General features: G+C 41.2%; 1 protein-coding gene across 2 annotated transcripts; it reads left to right on the forward strand.

Moving 5' to 3' along the window:
• The first annotated feature begins 280 nt into the window (after positions 1–280).
• CDO1 (cysteine dioxygenase type 1) lies at positions 281–10370 on the forward strand. 2 transcript variants are annotated; one of them, XM_057372349.1, is made up of 6 exons: positions 281–510; positions 2701–2778; positions 4769–4926; positions 7326–7495; positions 9027–9039; positions 9617–10370. In XM_057372349.1, exons 1-6 carry the CDS (start codon positions 332–334, stop codon positions 9679–9681), a joined length of 663 nt encoding a protein of 220 aa, XP_057228332.1. In that variant the 5' UTR covers positions 281–331; the 3' UTR covers positions 9682–10370. The 2 variants fall into 2 exon arrangements, with proteins under 2 accessions (XP_057228332.1, XP_057228323.1); XM_057372340.1 differs by lacking the exon at positions 9027–9039.
• Positions 10371–20009: the final 9639 nt, after the last annotated feature.

The raw sequence follows: 20009 nt of genomic DNA on the forward strand, positions 1-20009 counted from the left end.
GCGATAACCACTGCGTCTCCTCTTCCCTCCGCCGGGATACCGGAGCGCCAGACACCCGCCAATATCCTCCCCTGCTCCGCCCGGGCTCTGGAGGGGCAGCAGCAGCGGGCGGTGGCGAGGAGCCTCTGCAGCCGCCTCCGGCTGCCCCCGCCCGCCGGGGTCGGTGGCCGCGCTCACGGGGACGGGGACGGGGACGGGGACGGGCAGCTGGCCGCGGGCCCGCCCGCCGGGGCGGTGGTAGGCTCCCGCCGTGCCTCCCGGCGCATAAAGGCAGGCGGCGGGGGCCGGCCAGGGGCAGCGGCTGGCGGCGGCAAGGGAGCGACCGGCGGTGATGGAGCAGCCGGTGCAGACCGAGATGTTGAAGGCGCGGAGCCTGGAGGAGCTGGTCCGGATCCTCCATCAGATATTCGCCGAGGACAAAGTCAGCGTGGAGGAGGTGCAGGCGCTGATGGAGTCGTACGAGAGCAACCCCGAGGAGTGGCTGAAGTACGCCAAGTTCGACCAATACAGGTAGAGAACACCGCGGAGCGGGGAGCCCTCGGCCGCACAAGCGGCGCCGGCGGCGGGGCAGAGGCGCGGACGGGGACTGTGAACAGCGGGGACGCAGGGCGAACCCCTCCCGCCCCTGCCCCCGCCTCGACCCAGCCGACAGCCCCTCCGGCGGCGCCGAGGGGGCGAAGGGCAGAGGCCGGCGGGGCGGGGGTCGCGGGGGGGCCGCGGCCGTGCCGGGGGCGGGGAGCGGGCGGGGCGGCCGCGGCCAATGGCGGCACCGGGGCACGGGCGGGCGGCGGCCCCGGCACCCGGCACCCGGCACCCGGCCCGGCCGCCCCGCTGCTCCCGCTGCTCCCGCTGCTCCCGCTGCGCCCGCTGCGCCCGCTGCTCCCGCTACGGCCGCCGCGATGGCCGAGGCAGACGCAGCGGCGTGCCGGAGCCGCCCGAATAAGCGAACTAATGCGTGAACAAAGTCGGGGGAAAGAGCCCGAGAGAAGCAGGCGGGCGGCGCGGGTGTTGCGGGGGGCGCCGGGGAGGGGCGCGGGGGAGCGGCGCTCAGGCGGTGCCGGTGTCTGCCCGCTGCCCTGCCTCACCGGCCCGCCCCGTGCTCCGGTGTCGAGGCTTTCTGTGCGCACCGGGTGCAAGGAGAATACCTGTTCGGGTTTCAGCTCCCTCTTGCTTTGCTAACAGCTGATTTAGTTGTGCCACTGTRGGCTTCATTGTTTTAAATTTAATTTCATTTAAAATAATTTTTATTCGGGTGCTTTCAAAAAAAAAAAAAAAMAAACCAAACCAAACCCCAAAACTTTTCCTCTTTACCCTGCTGTCATGAAAGCATTCTAGCCTGACATTTTATTAGCTTCCTTTCACCTCACCTTGACTATCTTCCATTCAGAACAAGTAATGAGAATTGCAAAAAAAAGCGTAGGAAACTAAGAATCAGAAAAACAAAGTGTGTTGACATTACAAGTATGCGTAGCAACCTTTTGTTTATTTATGTATTTATTTTCGTCCAGCCTGACCTGTAAAGAAATAACAGCACTCGAAAAATCCTGACAACTGCCAGCATTTATTACTTATTTTCTAACATCACAGAAAAAAATGTGTCCCTAATATATGCACAGTTTGTGATGCAGTGAGAGGCAGGGCRTAGATACACGCATTTGCTTCAGAAATAGTTTGTTATAAGCATTCTTTCTTCAGTGAAATAGAGTGGTCTTATGGGAATACCTAATTGAAAACATTCAATTGACATCAGTGCACTTTCTGTGTACCCCTGCTTGCATCTTTCAGGTGAAACTGAGGTGTACGATCATAGGCATAAGTATTTTCTTTATTTGGCAAAGGGCAAATAACTCAGGAGTACTGGTAAAATTAAATCTGAAGGTCCTTCCGATTACCTGTACCATAGCATCAGCCCCAGATCAGAAGAGTCACACTATGGGAAGCAATGTACAGTGCAGAATCCAAATCCCTTCTCTAGTGAACTTTTCAGTAGAACAAGATGAGCAGCAGCCCAGGGGAGACTTGTAGGTGAGTAAAAGGAAACAACAACAACAAAAAAGAAGATGTTATGTGAAAAGAATTTTTGAGCTAGTAAACTGTTTAGAAGTAGACACTGGCAAAATTTCCCTCACAGGTGCTTTATSCACACAAAAATGCTACAATACAAGACATGGAACTTTCAGGAACAGAGTGGAAGGAAGGAAGGAAGTCTGACATCTTCATTCTTTGTTTTTTTGGCTTTGTACAAATGAGTTCTGTGTAAGAGAAGGAAAGCCAAGAATATWAGAAAAGGAACTGCAGAAGAATGTAACTATGTATTTTTCTTGTTTCATTGCCGTCCTCTGTTTCTAATTATAAGCCTGCTGCTGAAGTGACTTCATTCAAYAACCATTTTGATTTGATCCTGTCTRCCACTCTAGTCTGACTCACAGTTCCGACTCTAATCATCCACTTAATTCAAAAGAAACATGATTGTAAAATACTAGATATGTCCTTCTTTTTCCTTCACTGAAAAAGAAGTCTTACCAAAACCCCCAAATTGATAAATACAAATTCATTTTTTCAAAGTAAAACTTGGTTTTAATGAAGAAGAAGAAAAAGGATTTTTATATATCACAACTTTCTTTCACAAACATATTTGTATAATTGTTTTTCTTTTATAGGCATATTAGTACAGTAAAGAGCAAATACTTTGTGTTTCAGGTATACAAGAAATCTTGTGGACAGTGGAAATGGAAAGTTCAACTTGATGATCTTGTGCTGGGGTGAAGGCCATGGCAGGTTTGTATCCAAAGTCTGATTTTAGCAAGCGTATAAATCCACCATATCTTTCACTGTCATACCAAATAGAGAAAAAGAAAAATCAGCCTTATGGGAACTATCAGAAGGCACCTGGAAACAAAGCAGTGCAGAGCTCATATTAGTATACTCCTGAATATCTGCTGTAGCTTTTTGCAAATTTGTACATCATGGCCATTTTCAAAGCACTTTTTGAAAAATGCTTTGTTTTTCTACAGAAGCTAAGCTTCCCTTCTGTCAGAGTATGTTTTTAGTCCCATAAAGTGAGAGATAAGACCCTGCTCAACCTGTCCCATACAAGAGACCCATGTAACAAACCCAATCACAGAAGTAGGACTAGGAGCAGTTTAAATAGTCTTTGTTCTCTCAGGGTGTTTAAATCTGCCTCTGTGAYAACATGAGAAAAGTCAATTTAGATTAGGGCTGCAGACAGTGAGGAGGGACCCCCTTTCCAGGACTACTTGGCATTCTCTAGGTTTGTACATCCCATCTCTTCCCTYAAAATGGACCATACTGCTGATGTGGCCTCCTGAGTTGTGTGCACAGAGTGTACACTTGGTTGTGTAGACCAACACAATGTGAGGAAAGGATCTGTCTCCTGAGGGATCTTTTGCAAAGTGTGGGCTAAAGCAAAAAATGCAATAACAAAATAGCAGGTTTTGATCAAATTTTCACATCTAAATAATARATTCTCACATCCAAATAGAAAGCCTAAGGAGATGATAGAGCAGTTTTTTTGTTTGTTGCAACTAAATATTTACAGTATTCTTTTGGGGGTGCCATAACATGATGCTCAGAATAATATAGGAACTGAGCCCACCACTTCTACTCCTTCTGGGCTATTCCCACAAAACCTGTAATTTATGCCAAATTGTGTTCAARTTGGATGAGCATTTTCTGCAGTTAGACTGAAACTACAAGTTGTTTTAGCTTCCTACATGAAGAGGATCAGATTTCTTGGCAGTTGTCGGAAGGACTATGACAATATTGTCAATTCATGAAATGTTCTGTGCCTGAAGGAAGTCTTGCTGTCATGGCACCTCTGTTTGTAAAAATCCTAATGTTTGTTTAGTAAAAACAGTAATATACAAGTACCAAGTTTTTGATAGAAACTCAGTAATGCTRTACTTCTCGGAGGGTCAAATTCCCTCTTTTCCCTTGCCCCTGATGAGTGGAGAGTTTCTCCCTTTGTCCTAATCCCATTGAGTTCTATAATAGTTAGTCCTGTATTTAAAATAAATTAAACCAATACTAAACTACATATCTAATGCATACAGAGTCTCTAATTGTAGCAATTAAAACATACTTCAGAGCAAGAAGACAGATCAAGAAAGCAAACAAATCATAAAGATTCTATTGGGGTTTAACGTCTTGCCAGTGAAATTAACAGCTTAGTATAGATGGCTGTTTTTAGTACTATTGGAGTTAGAGTACAGCATTTTTTTCTTCAACAATGTGCATCCCAGCAGTAAAGGGGCTATAGAAATTAAGCAGAATCAGCTCATTTCTTCCCGTTTTGGGAGTGAGCATGGCAGATTTGCAAACATCAGGTATTATGCTTGTAAGTTTATACCAGCCTCTGCCTCTGATGATGGTGGAAGCATTGTTYTGTTTCTTGGCCCAGAAAGGTCTTTATGTCCTGAAGAGATTTTCAGCCCTAATCCTTTATTCAGACTTTCTTTGTATTGACATAAGTTGACCAATATCTGACTCTTCAAATCCTGCTGTGTGTGAGCTTATCTCAATGTATTTCCATAGTAGCAGTTTTAAGTAGACATCCCTTAATGCATGCACCCTGTGCAATGGAATTTAATTCTAGGATTTTGTCCCCCCAAAATATGCTACGGGGTCTGTATATATGCATTATATATATGTATTGTATAATATTATGTAGTATTATATAATATTATAATACTGCTAATATTAAGTATGTGTATCGCACTGAGTTTGGTTATTCTTTTCACATATATAGCAGYATCCACGATCACACTGACTCACACTGCTTTATGAAGATCCTCCAGGGGAATCTAAAGGAGACTCTGTTTGAATGGCCTGAGAAAAAAATGAATGGTGAAATGACTAAGAAATCAGAACGAGTTTTGAGGGAAAATCAATGTGCCTACATTAATGGTAAGCTATTAAGCTTGTTTTGACAACTGTATATCCATGAGTCTTTTTYCTAACAGAAAGGAGTTCATCTGCTCTCTAGTCTCGTATCTTTAACACTAAAATATCAACAACTTATGCACAGTGTAACAATGTGGCTCTTTAGATCCTGAACAAACCTGTACCTGTACTTAATAGATTCACTTAAGCAAAAATATCCTTTTAACTCACTCTTAAGGCATTGTAGCTGCTGTTTGATAATTTCATATACCAGATGCTTCCTCTAGCCCAAGCAGCCTTTAGCACGGTGCCCTTGATAACTATCTGAAATTGCTTGTAAACATACACTTGAATAGCATTTTCTAAGAAATTAGAGAAGCAAAATTTAGATAGCTTAATCACCTTGCCTCTCCCCCCCCCCCCTCCCCCCCCAAGTAATGATCCTTTTTCTCAGCCATGGAACATCTATGTTGAAAATGTAAAAGTAGTTATGAAATAAATTGACCAGCCAGGAGCAGAGATCTATAACAGTGCTAYTTCTTGTCCAAATCAACAAAAGACTGTAGTGCTGAAGTGCACTATGAGCAGAATTGAAATTCCCAATCTACAAAAAAAAAAAAAGCCTGATTCTTAACACGATCTTAAGAATTAAGACTCCATCAGTAAGGCTCCTTGAGTACCTAAATCCATGCTGCCAGCACGTGTATCTATAACTATTACCACCTTGCTTTGCTGGAGGCCATCCTGGAGTTGCTGTCKGCTTGTAATGTGTGCTGATGCTCTGAAAGACATTGCACATCATGCTGAACCACCTTGAGCTCAACACAACAAAGGTGAAGCAGCAGAGAAGGGGTTCATATGCCTTTTATGTCTTGGGTTAAACACCAGAAAGCACACCCTGTGGGGCTGACCTGGGGAACTTCCCAGCTAAAGGGAGCCTCATGCTGGGTTATGGCCTTATCCAGGCTTTGGGCCCTGGGGAGAAAGAATAGTGTTCTGCAGCCCTCTGCTGAAGGTTTGCCATGCTAAATGAAAACACAAAATCGATAGGGCAGGAAATGCAGGAAGGGTCTTGACACATCTGCTGATGCTCCCATGCYGGGGACGTGGCTTCTCAAACTCAGTCAGGTTTTCCTATATAAGCAGTTCTTTCCAACGCAAACTGTTGCAGACTGTGCATCTTGTCCAAAGCTTCCTTGGTTGTTTTAAATTAATTTGGTATCCAGTTCTCTGTGGCTGATGGATCTCTGCCATGTTTCATAACAGATGTTTTGGTTTAAAAGCAGCACGCTAAACAAGCAGAAGGAAAACACTGACAGTGTGTTGATTGCTGTAACTGCATCAACAGCAAGTGCCTTCATGATTCTGCTTCTTGGTTGCTGTTGTACTTAWGGGTTAGAACCACTAAACTGTGTTTATTTGAGTTCCCTGTTAATGGGCAGAGATTTAGGACTTCCCCCCCGCTTCCCCCCGGCTGGTACACCCTCTGTTTAGATGAAGTATGTTGGCAACATTTAAGGCTTGCAATCAGAGTGTTCTCATGACTCTTAGGGTACCATGCCTTGGTTGCGCAATACAGGCCCGGGTATTATATAACAAATTCAAGTACAAAGGCCTGAGTTGTTTTTACAGCAGGATCATAAACTTAAATTGAAGGTCTCTCTTAAGTAACTCAAAACCTTCATTTTAGTRTAGAATGGACATGATTTGTTTCACAGATGTGAATTTTTATACCTTACCTTCTTACCTTACCTTATACCTTCTTATGTAATAGCTTGATTCCTATTCCACCAGTCTCTTCAATTGTGCTTACTATTCAGTCATGATTGGAAGTATTCCAGTCACTATTAATTAATCACCTTATTGGAAAGGGAAAGAAATGAAAAACATGTTCTCCAAACCAACAAATTGGAAGGATAATTAGGAAACAAATGCCTGCAGTAGAAGAGAGACATCTCTGCCCGTAAGTCCATGCCCCAAATGCATGTAGCTGACTTTTAATATGACTGATATCCTTSTTACTTGTGAAGAATTAGCAACACAAAAGCATTTGCCACCTTCCTGCATCTGGAGCATATATAGCAATGGCTCTCCTAGGAAAGTAAATGGACTTGAAGTCCTTTGGGAATGAGAACTAGAAAATTACTTACAGTATGGTATTCTTTAGTTTTCTTGAGATTTCTGTTGTGGATAATCTARAAATGACATGAACTGTGGAAGGTGATAATGCATTTTGAATTACCAGTGTATTTAGGAATCTGTGCTAGAGAACAACCATTCCCTGTTGGTTGTTGCCCATAAAAATGTGGGCATGCCTAATTGCTCTTGAGTTACAGTTTAAAAAGCATTTTTTCCAGGCAATTGAGTTCTCATTGGATCTTTCTGACAGCACATCTTCTCATTTTGTTCCTTTTCTGGTGTAGACTCCATTGGCCTTCACCGTGTGGAGAACATAAGCCACACAGAGACTGCTGTCAGCCTGCATTTGTACAGCCCACCCTTCGACACCTGCAACACCTTTGACCAGAGGACTGGACACAARCACAAAGTCACAATGACCTTCTACAGCCAGTTTGGAGAAAGGACTGTCTGCGTAAGTACGGGATGAGACGCTCCTCACCCGACCCAGGCTCTGAGCCCTGTGGGTATGGGCACCAGGGCCTGCCCTTCTGCCTGCAYGCAGTGACACTGCCTGGGACAGGCACAAGGGTCAGCTGGCCCTTCCCCAGCCATCCCCATCTAGGGAMAGATAAAACCTGTTTCCGAGTATTGTTTGCTTGGTCAAGTTGCCCTCCCCTTGTGTGGAATTCCCCGTTTGTAGCCTACCCCTCCTTCATCATGTCAGGAGATGAGCAAAGAGGAGGATTCATGAGATGTCTGCTGCTTGTTAAGCATCTTCAGGCAGCAAATGATTGTAAATGCAACCTAGTCAATGGAAAATGTGAAGAAGCCACATTGTTTTGGCCAGCGTTAGTCAGGTGTAACATTTCCTGCCTAAATTGTCCTGCCAAAAAAGATCACATTTCAAGAGATTTTAAACCTCATAGYTTCTCATAAAGACTTCTTGAATCAATTTAATTCTTTAAAATCACAATTTTCCCAAAGTAAGTCTTGCCCTGATGGTGAGAGTAGGCCGATTATTCTCTGCATTCTTGAGAAATGGAATGAGATTTTGTTTGGACAGGAAAGAAATCTTCAGATCATTTTTGGGACAACCAAGCTAGGAATCTGGGAGAGGTTAATAKGGTTTCAGCACTATTCCATGCATTGGGAAAAATAATTATATGTGGAGAAAAGACTGATTCTTGGTGCTCAGCCACAGAGGTTCAAGTACTGTTTAGTTTTGTTAAATACTGAACAATTTCATTTTCCATTAAAGCTAGAAATTCAGTGCTCAGGAGTTTCCTAAAGTGCTTAGTAAGATCCATTTAAAGTTTTATATAGTTGACAAGTTCCATGTATATTATTTCTTTTAAGCCTGTAAAATTACCAAAGAGCTGAAACAATAATTTTGACCTTCCCGAGTCTGGAAGGTCCTTAAGAAAGTAAATTTAAATTTTTAGTTCAGATTTTAAAGGGTAATTGAAGGGAAGAATGTTGAAAAAAATTCWTGCAAGGATTCTGTGTTTTGTTTGATTACTTTTTGCTTTAAGCCTTTATTGAATATGAGGTACTTAAGATAGTAAGAGAATAGATATTTTGACTTGGAATGTTTCCCTACTTGGGTCTGCAACCACCTGGCAGTATTTTCACCATTTGTGGGAAAGTGGATCTGGCTTACAGGAAGGAGCTAAATCTTAATCACTGGGTCTCTTTCATGAATTCCTGTAAGTGGAATTCCATTAAGGAAGAAAGTGGTAGTGAGTCTGGACCATCCAGCTGCCTAAAATGACTTCATAGTACAAAAAGCTTCTGGTCTCAGTGACTTGGTTTATGGAGAACTGACTGGAAAACAAACTTTCTTCTGCTTACCAGATCACAAAAGGACATAGGGTGGCAGAGAGTTACAAATKTTAAACACCAAGAGAGTAATGTAAAGTATATTTGTGTATCTTTTTTGAGTGAGAAGATCTGCCTAACTAAAGCACATTCAGTGCTTCCTTTTGGTCTTAATTACCTTACAGGTAAAACACACAGGTAAATCCCTGTGACTTCTGGCCTCGATTAACTAACTCTCCAGGAAATACTCAATAAGTTTTATAGGCTTAATAATAAAAATAGTATATGTGTCAAAGGACTTGCCATGGGGAATTCAGGTACAAACCATGAGAATACTGACTGGAAAGTTCACAGAGGGAAAACTGATTTTTTTCTTGGGTGTCACAGCGCACCAGTTCCTTCTGACAGGAATTCTGCAGGTGGAGGCAGTATCTTTTTGCAGCTTGCCTTCCAAGCTGGATGGCAAATTCAACAAGTTTCTGTCAAAATCCAGTAGAGCAAACTACTGGGGAGAGAAGACAGACTGGAGGAGGAAGCACTCCCCAACAGTCCCCTCTGTTGCAGGTTTACTCATGGTCACCCAGAGCCAAAGGACAGGGTCACTTTATCAGGTGCATAGTGCTTCTGCAAAACTCAGRCAAGGAACACTGAGAATACATGCTCCAAGATATTAAGGTGCTGAGCTACTCTGAGAACAAAGGTCCATGATGAGACCATGAAATAGGCAGTGACTGTCTCTTTCCTTAAAGCAACAACGTGTCCTCTTTCTTTTCAGGCAACAGGAACGCCGCAGGAGAACAACTGAAAAGCACCAGCATGTGTTTGCATAAGACCTGCTGAATGTTTAACCGGGGATAGAAGACTTGCATGGCTAAGGTTGAGAGAGCTATCTCAACACCTTGACCATTGGAGTACACTAGGGCAGCCTCCAGAGCGCGCGCAGCTTCCTCGAGCAAATGCCAATTATGGGACACTAAGMTAACTAGTGCCATAATCTGCTTCAGAGGTTAGATGCCTTTTCTTAGGCTCCTGTTAGAATTAAGTAGTTTGTTTTCTAATTCTAGTGCCTTTTAAACTCCACTTTGGATATCACACTGAGAATATCAGTAATAGGGTTTTTAAACATTATCTGACTCTTCTCAATAGACGTATGGGTATGTATACTCTCAATGTAATTAGTAACTATACAAACTTTTAAGCTTCCAGTCACTTGTACCTATGGGTAGTACAGTAGATACAACTAACAGCAGCGCTTTTTTTTTTTTAAGTCTTATAGGTTTTAATGCTCTAGGCCATCTCRATAGTTTTATGCATTTTTTACTTTTTTTTTTTACAATTTAATTTGTCAGATCTTGTTTTAAATAGAAGCAGAGAAATGCTTCATGCACAATGATTTTCAAAAGTGATTGCACAGAGATTTGGCTTTTAAGAAGACTAATCATACTTAATTCAGCTAATGTCCAGTTTCCAACGTATTCTTTGTAGCTAACGAAGAAGAAAACTGAAATAAAACTGGATTTGTGCACAGATTTGAGAGTTTTCAGCATTTTTTTCTTCGTAACGAAAATACCACACTACCAAATATCCTACTAATATCACACTACCAAAATCCACATTCCTCATGAACATCTAAATCTTTTCCAAGTAATCCACTGTTAGAAAAGACTTTTAAAAGCTGGAAGTATTTCAAATATGCAAAGAATCCTGACTCAAATTAAGTTAGGGGGGAGTTCTGCCACTGAGTGTGCTGATGTTTAGTTTTATCCTCCAGGTTTAGTCAGAGGGAAAAAACCTTCTTGAAAAGAGTTAACTGTAATTAAACATACAAAAATCAGCACAGAGGATATCCCTTTAATTTAATGAAGTTAATAATGTATTTTCAAGTAGGAAATATGTAGCAATTCTAGTCTTATAGGTGACTGTTAGTTATTCAGACAGCAGTTTAAATTTTAGCAGTATTGGTTTTAGATGAGTCAYATATTTCCCTCTGTACTGACAAGCCCAGAAAATATTTATTTTATGAGACCCCATTTCCAGGGAGGCTATGTAAAATTTTCAGAAAATGTAACCATTTCTGAATGAGCCTATGTCTTGCTGTGAAAGTGTCAGAGCGTCAGAGACGATCTGAGGCTGGCAGCCTGGCTGCCCTGTTTGTGCAGGGTCACCCACCTACAGCACATCGCTCAGGACCACATCCAGCTGGATTTTGGGTATCTACAAGGACTGAGGCACTGCAGCCCCTCTGGGCAAACTCTTCTGGTGTTTCATCACCCTCACAGTGAAAAAGGCTTATGTTTACACAAAATGTCTTGCATTGCACCCATTCCCTCTTGTTCTCATTCTTCTCACAGAAAATTAGCAGTTTCATTTAACTAACTTCAATTACAGCATATTCATCAGGCCTTTTCTTCGTAGGTAGAATTAGAGAACAAACCCCATRGCTTGTAGACCACACGTTCAGTCAGGCCAGGGGAAAGAGAAGATGAGCGAGACAGCCAAGAAGGCACAGAAGTGATGACAGCAGCTAGCTGTGGTAAGATCCACACTTACAGAACCCCACACAGTACTCCAGCTAGTCACACACATGCCTAGCAACTGGGACACAGGAAATATGGCTAGAAGTGATAGCAACAATCTACCCAAATCATCCCAAATACTGTTCAGCCATGGTAAACGTGATATCATATAGTCCATAGAAGCATTCAGGAATTTGAGTGTCTCAGGAGAAGGTACCTACCACATATTGATGTTGTCTATATCTCAACGCATGGGAGGCAGCCTGCCCAACATAAAGGGTACAAACACAGGAAACCTCAAGAGAAATGTTTAATTGGGTCCAGAGTCCTTAGAACACTGCCACTACCTTGGGTACTTTCTAAGAGCTAGCCGTGCATCAAGAGCTCTGAACAGCACAAATATAAAACTACTACCTACTAAAAGCAGTATTTAATTAAAAAAAAACAAACCCCAAACAAGTACTATAAAGAGCTGGAGAATCGCTTATTTTTTGAATAGTTCATATAACTGCTGGTGGTTTAAAACATAGAAACTAGTAAGAGCAAACAAGTACTTGCTCRCTATTACAGCGGAACAGCCAAGGTATTAAACCCTCTAGCATATGAATGTTCCTGAGCTTTGGAATAGTGTTAACTGGTCATCTGATGAGGTAGCGATATGCTGTAGGCTGACAATTAGCCCTCATTGCACAATGAACAGATGTTCAGCATTTCATATGCTTTTACCTGGAAAGGTGCTATTGAACATTGTCACTGTAAATTGAAGAGAGTTTAATRTTTACCTGGGTTACTGCTAAGATCCTTGTGTGGTGGGAGATACTGCCTCAAGCCATTCAGGCTGGTAACAGCAGGAAGAACTCGGTCTAATTGCAATTTGATGCATTAACCAAGACTTCAGTGAAGGAGCTGCAAGAGAAAGACATAAGGAGGCAAAGTAATGCCAGGAGTGAAGTGCAATATTTACATGAATTCAGCAAATTCCAAGGATATGGTGKTTTTGTTTTTGTTTTGGAGTGTTATTACTAAATATTTAGCAAGAAAAGAAATTCTTTATCAAAGACATGTTTTAGATGGGAAGGCTCTATAGCAAAGAGTCACTGGGAAGGCAAATGCCATATGCAAGGGAAAAGAGGACAGCACGGGCTCTCCAGCAATGGAAATGCTCTCTCAGTTTGTTGGGTTGCAGCTAAGGGCTAAATACACTGAAACTAGAGACATATTGGGGGGCGGGGAGGGTCGGTGGGAGGGTGCTTCATTTAGGTATAACCAGCAAGTGAGCAGCTCTTTTTCTCCATATGCTAKGGTTTGGGACCTCTAAAGCCTCTTAAAGAAATTGCTGCTCAAAGAGGGTCCCTTGCTGCATAAAGGGTTTCTTCATGTCCTTGTGGATAATTGGGCACAGAGCTTCTTGTGTCTAACTCACTATAAATTCCTGGTGTACTCAAATCAATTCGATCTGTTATTTAAGCCTGGGTGGCAGTGGAGTCTCTTGACATTTGAACATTGTTCATAATTGCCTGTTTTTGATGTATAGAGGAGCACAGCAGAATCAAAAATCCACCCTATATATAGCCCTTCTTTCAATACAGTTTTTTTTTTCTTAAACCACAAAGATACAAGATGTGCTATTCACTAGCTAATCCCTGTAGTTATTTTTTCACACTCCTCTCATGACTGAGAGAAAGCTGTGTTGCAAGAATATAACCTTCCCAGGGGTAAAAGAGGTGACCTGCCTACAGTGGCTGTTTGCAGAGACAAACAGAACAAATCAAGCAGAAGCTCAGTGCTTTTCAACCATAGCATATACTTTGCTCTTGCCAGTTTAGCTCATGAAGGATTTCACTGTCCTTGAATGTCRGAGTCTTATGTTCAGTGAATGGAGAGTGGTTCCATTCACAGTGTCTGGTAAAGGAAGCAAAACCACCACGGGTCAACTGTGCGGTCTTCAAGACTAGTTCTGGCACTTGCAGCTCCTGTGAAGATTTGTTCAATAATTTTATCTCAAACTTTTGAACCCTGTGGTGCTTAACACTGTAGTGTATTTCTACAGGGATGAATGACCCCCAAAATAGGGATAGACAAACTCTTCTGACCCAACTGATCTTTTGYTCATGCCACACTAAAACATTTGAGGAGTTAACAAGTAATGAAACATCTTATGCCTTTTYCACATCAGTTTCCTCTTTGCTTTTACTCTCTAATTCACTAGAAACCTTTGGTATAGTCAAATAAGTACATTATTTTATCTTAAAACTTAACTGCTTTATTTAAGGTGTACCTCCTTCCTGCCATTGCAGGTTGAGAGGAACACATAATGTTAACGTCAACTCTATCTGCACTTCACTTCCCAGCAGGAAAAACTTCTTCCCTGAACCACAAAGATAAAGTGTATAGGCTGTTCACTGATTTGGTTTATTTTCATGCYTATACTACTCTTTCAGGCCCTTGTGCTTTCTCCTAGTTTTAGTTTAGCTGATTGGTTGACCCGTAGTCAGTGGTAATGAAGAACATTTTAAAACATGATGATTGATTACATGTGAATTAATGCATTTCTTAGGAGAAGAAATATCATTAACCTGCTTCTTTAATTCAAAATTAGATTAATTAGATTAGAGGAACAGCATAAGAGGATTGTGTGGCACATGCTACTCTTATCTGGCCAGTTGCCCTGAGATCCATGAATCACATGAATCACCAAGCTACCATGAGAAAAATGTATTCCCTGACCAGAAGACAAAAATTCTGCTGCAAAAGACTGCTACACCTTGTTTTCTGCTCCCATTCAGTATTCAGATTCAGATCCTCAGGATCTCTTGGTTTTCTTTTCTGGTATTTTTTTTTTTTTAATCATATTGTGAATGCAAATTATTTGATTTTCATTTTAAGTTGCTGTCTTGGGAAGCTCTGAGAKCTACAGTCAGTAAAAGAAACCTCCTCTTCTCTGCCCAGCTGAAAAAGATGCCCCAGCAACACATCCCCTTTTAACTGTGAGCACTCTGATGAAATAAGATTGCTGAAAAATGCAATGTGTTTCAACCCGTGTTTCAACCTGGAGGCAGGCAGCTTTACCCTGAAGAGAATTACTTTAGAGTGTGAATTAGAGAGAATTTGACTGTTGTTCATAAAACAAGCTAGATTTTGCCTAAGTATCTGGTATAGCCTCAACTGCTTCAGCACCTGAATTCCTAAATTTTGAGTCCAATATTTCATGTCTGTAGCAGTTGAGTAACATGAAGTTCTTTAACTAGAAGGGAATTGAGKCACAAAGAAATCAGTGGTCTTCTGCCAGACAGGGCAGACAGCTCTTCAAAAATATTGCAAAACCCCTGTGCTTGTTTTCAAYTAGTTTAGCTAAACTGTATCCATGTTGCAGCCTTAAAAAAAATCATCTTCCCTGGAGAGCTAAAATATAATGACCGCAAATGCTCTTTTGGAGCACATATAACCACTGTGAAGACAGGCCAAGAAGTCAGGTCTGTTCAGCCTGGAGCAGGGAAGGTTGTGTGGAAGCCTCATGGCAACCTTGCAGCATCTGAAGAGGCAGATGAAGCTGAAGAGGAGCCCTTCATCAGGAACTATAGAGATAGGAAAAGAGAGAATGTCTCCAAGCTGAAATGGAATAAGTTTCAATTAGATATTAGGAAGYAGTTCTTTACTGTAGGGGTGGTGAAGCACTGTCACAGGGTGCTGTGGATGTCCCAAACCTGGCAGTGTTCAAGTCCAGGCTGGATAGGGATTTGAGCAACCTGGTTTAGTGGAGGTGTCCCTGCCCATGGCAGAGGTGTTGGAACGAGATAATTTTAAGGTCCCTTAAACCCAGGCCATTCTATGATGTACCATTCAGTTGCCTCACCCTTCTATTGAAAGATTAAAAGTTGAAAATAGGACTTAGAAATACCAAATACACCCTTACAGATACTGCCCACTCCCAAAAGAAATAATGTTAGATATTTTTAGTAGTCTTTGACTCTGAAGTCACTAGCATAACATTCAATAAAAGCAACTTCGTGATCAAAAATTCCCAAACACTTGTGCCAGTCTTCTCCACAGAGCTGAAAATTATACAAAACAAATGGAAAATTCTTTCCATAGACTCATACTAAAATAAAGGTGGGGTTTTGGAAACCAGTTAATTCTAAACAAAACAAGACCAAATACTGACTTGCCTTTGGAATTCCTTTATTTTCAACTGCAGAACAGCTAGTGAAGAGGAGCCCAAGCAGATRAGTGAGTCATGGAATCACTGTAACATTAAATGCTTACTGTAATTATAAGGTATTTCTCTGAAATAGGTGTTGCTCTCTAGCTGTAAGGTATTGTCACTTGAAAAATCTGAAACAATTGCCAATAACCACATTTTCACAGTGCCACTACCTTGTGTTTACAACCCCAGTTGAAAGCCAGCTATACCATAAACCAGAGAGATTTCAAAGCTCAGGTTTTGCCATGGATCACAGGCTCACTGGGATTAGCTGTGTGAAGACATTTGTGCAGTTTAGTGAGGGGCAGTCAAGACCAATCTTCACCAGTGCTTTGAAATGGACAAAAATGAGTTGCTGTCTTCAGCTCTGTCTGATCGAACATGTTTCAAAGGCTGGAGCCTATTGGTAGGCTGAAGGTATTTCTGAGCCTACGGTCCCCAGTTTTGCATACTGAGGTACACTGAAATTAGCACCAGGTTTGTTACATGCAGAACAACAAATCACTAGAGTTCAGGAAGAGCAATGCATACTGTCAGCCTTTCTTGGTGCAAGGTGGAACACGAGCCAGTAAGGTCACACTTAAAAAAGAGTGAAGCAGCAACCAATTATACTGTAAATCTCCTCCTTTGGATTTAGGTAGAAGAAGAAAGACACATTTTGATGGGAATTGGAAGAAAGAAACATTGGGAAGAAAGAAACATTTTGATGTTGTAGCTGGTATACTCACCAATAACACAATTTGGAACTACTAGTGGCTGCTTTAACCCTCTACACAGACATTCTGACCTTGTCATTAAATAAATACAGTGGCTTGAAGGCRGCTTCATGAAATTGATGAAAAGCAGCAGCACATTAATCTAGCACACGGGTATTCCAACATACTATGCCCCACTCTGGGTTCATGGAAATGATGCCATGCTTAAATAAAGAGAATTTGAATAGGCCTGGGTGAGAGACCATGCAGAAAAGAAGGAAAAATTATGACCTTGGATCAAGCAGTTCTATTGGCAGTAATCATGAGATCCTAAGGTCAGAGCTGCCTACATAAATCAGATCTTAAAAGAGTATTTTATAGAAGTCTTCAATAAACTCATAGTCTTTGCTTCCTAAGAGCACATAAGATCTCCACATGCAAGATTTCCTTGAGGACTCTTGTGAACCTGTACCCTTAGAAGAGATCTGGAATTATTGATCRGTGAAAGGGCAATGACTTAGCAGTCAAAAGCAGTGCTGATTTCTCAGTTATTACTACTCATGTTATTGTGATGCAAATAATTTATACCAAACATTAGGAGTGCTGAGAAGAGATTTATTTTTGTTTAATAAGTACATGAAGTTCCTATTATGGATCAAAGTRCGTGGCCTTGCCTGCTAGGGTAGGGACATCATGGGTTACAGGAGCCAGTATTGCCATCTCATTTGAATGAATCATGGATATATCTCAATTAGTTCTCTTTTGCTGATTTATAGAGATCTGTTGCATCACACTCCCTGGAGCATGGTTCTGGGGTACACACTGGGCTCTTAAATGCTTTTGGGTTGCTGCAGCCTTGTTGGCATTTCTCCTAGAGAACAGAGTCTGTACTAGCTACCTGTGTGTTGGCATAGGATTTCACAAGCCAACTTCTGACTTCTCAGGTAACTTCTCTTGTTACCACTGGCTCTTCCAGATATGTCAGTAATTTCCATGGACTCATCCTCTGGCATCACATTTCCAGATGAGGCAGAAGGAAGGTAATTGACTTACAGACAATCATGAGGGGGGGGAGGGTGTCTTTGTGATAGGGTGGGTCTTTTAATTCATTTTTATAATTCATAAATTAGTAAGAATGATGTCCCAGAGACCCATAAAAAGAAAACATTCATTTGTATCGCAAGAGTCATTAGAWCAGCTCGCGCAATTAAGAAAGATGGACAAGTTTCAAGCAGATACAACCTCTTCCTTCATGGAGATAATGAGCATAGGATTTAAACTCAGAATAAATTTGTGTCTAAGATGGGAACCCACTGGTTTCCAGGAAATTTCTTGACAGAGGTGGGATTCTTTTATAGAAAGGTAATATCACCCTGACAAAAAAAAAAAAAAAAAAAAAAAAAAAAAAAANAAAAAAAAAAAAAAAAAAAAAAAAAAAAAAAAAAAAAAAAAAAGAGATTGACAGGAAATTTGCAAAATAAGACAATGTCAAAGTTCAGAAAAGCTTTTTATACAAGTGCTTGTATAATAAATTTTGAGTTTTACTGTTGATCACCGCAGAAGTAGAACTGTATGTAATGATGCTGATCTCTCTCTACCTTAGTGATGTAATGGCGAGTTTTTGAGGCTGTGTATTTGGAAAGGGCAGCACCAATTCAGCAATGTTCTTTGTATCTCTCAGATCCCCTTCAGCAGAGACGGCTGTGATTTAAAAATTCCTGTGAACTCTCCTGAGTCAAACAGGAGAGACAGACTGTTCTTCCAAGAGGTGCCTAGCACCAGAAGTGTGTGGGCTATCTGGGATCAGAGACTCCGTGACGGTTTTTGTTATGCTCTGGCTCCAAACCACTTGTTTTCTTTACTTTCCAATTATTTTTCATTGCAGGGCGCAATGTTAGTTCATCTCACAGGAATTTGTTTACTGTTTTCCACTWTTCCAAGCCTTAGTCATGGCTAGTTTTCAACTTGGAAATTACCTTTTTCCACATGGACTCATTTTTTCCCCCTACAGTTCTGATTAGATACTACTTTTTTCACATTTTGCCTTACTCCCGTAAGTAGCATTACTACGCTGAAGAACAGCAGTTGGCCTGCAGCTGTATTTTTTGTTATGGTTGAAAGTCTTCTCCAGTTAAGAGGGTGTCTTTGCTGGATGCTGACCAGTTACAACTCATTGGAATAAAAGCAAGGAAAAYAAGCCAGGCATTTTAAAGTGCACTCTTGATGTGGTTTGTAACTTATTTTTCACTATCTTGGGTCTGTGGGAATGTTCTGTCATCTCAAAATCTGGTTTTATTCCCATCTTCCCCTGCCCCCCTTCCATCTTGTTTTTACTAATTTTTCTTTCTGTGCTATTTTCTTTCCTCTCTCACCTTCCACCCCTTCCTGCCTTAATATTTTGCAAGCATCATGGGCTGCAGCCAGGGGAGGGAATTTGATTTTGTGGTGAAGCTCCCACAAAGGAAGAGTGGGATGTTTAAATRGACTGGCAATGCAACACATTCAGTATGGAAAATGTAAAGATTTTTTTTTCTTCCACTCTTCTACCGTACTGTTATCAAATATCTTCAAATTGTATCTTTTTACAGGGCTTAAACCTGCCAAATAAGTRAATCAAGTTGACAGAATTCTCTGTCTTGCCTCTCTCTCCTAGTCAGTGGTCTTAYACTAAGGCTAACACAGAGGCACAACAGAGGATTAGGTTTCCTTAGTGGCCTCATTCTTGTTAGCTTTAAGTCAAATTCCTTCCTTTAAGCCAAATACATAGGATATTGAGGTTACAAAGAAATTGTCATTTCAGAGTGAAAAGATGCCACAATGTGCAATGCATTTTCTTGGGAATCTTTTTAATTTTTAAGACCAAAATCTCAAAGGTCCTACATTGCTAGGGGAAGCAAGAAGAAYGGAATCAAGAGCCAGACTTGCTGTCTGTGCAAACAAAATGTTCAGCACGTTCTAGGGGAGCCCTGATACACATACTGTGGCATGTTGGTGATGTATCTTCACACTGCTGTGAGCGTGATGCAGTGGAGAAGTGGAACTGGGCCCTKCATTGCCAGAACAGCTCAAGGTTAAACGTAACATAAATCCTAGCAGCCAACAGGAAAAGCTCTGCTGGAATACTGCACAGAAGCAGCTGGAAGACATTACATTACAATTACAATTGGCTTCCACTCTAAAACTGGCTTGTTTAAGATCTGAACGCTTCCCTACTTTAGTAGTAAAATATTTTAAATCATAATACAGTTTAAAATACAGAATATAWATACATAATCACACTATAATACACAATCTCCACTCCAGCTTGGGAACACAGAAATTTAAAAACTGAGTCATACCATGCTCACACTTCAGATTTATTTAACATTTTCCCTGGCTCTRCTAATTTTCTACTTTCTAAATATGATTTACTTTCTAAATATATAAACTCAGTTAAACTAAATATATACATTAAAACAAATCAGTAGGATTCTGAGGGTTTCCTGTTCTAAGAATATAAATAATTCAGTGCATCTCAAATAGTTCATGAAGATTTCTTTGACAAAAAGAGGTTTTTATAATATAAACATAATTACAATGAAAGATGGGCCAGTTAAGGACAGGTGTTTATCTGCAACCGTGGCTTTGTGCATATAAACTGACTCTCAAGAGCYGTATCTGAATCTGTGAGTACAGATTGAATGTGTGAGATGGGAATTACTTATTCAAAAACTAAATTCAATAACAATTTATACCTGCATGCCTTCAAGGGATGCA

Source organism: Malurus melanocephalus, unplaced genomic scaffold, assembly GCF_030028575.1.
Source record: "Malurus melanocephalus ecotype Western Australia unplaced genomic scaffold, MMel_1.1 scaffold_7, whole genome shotgun sequence".
NCBI lineage: Eukaryota > Metazoa > Chordata > Aves > Passeriformes > Maluridae > Malurus > Malurus melanocephalus.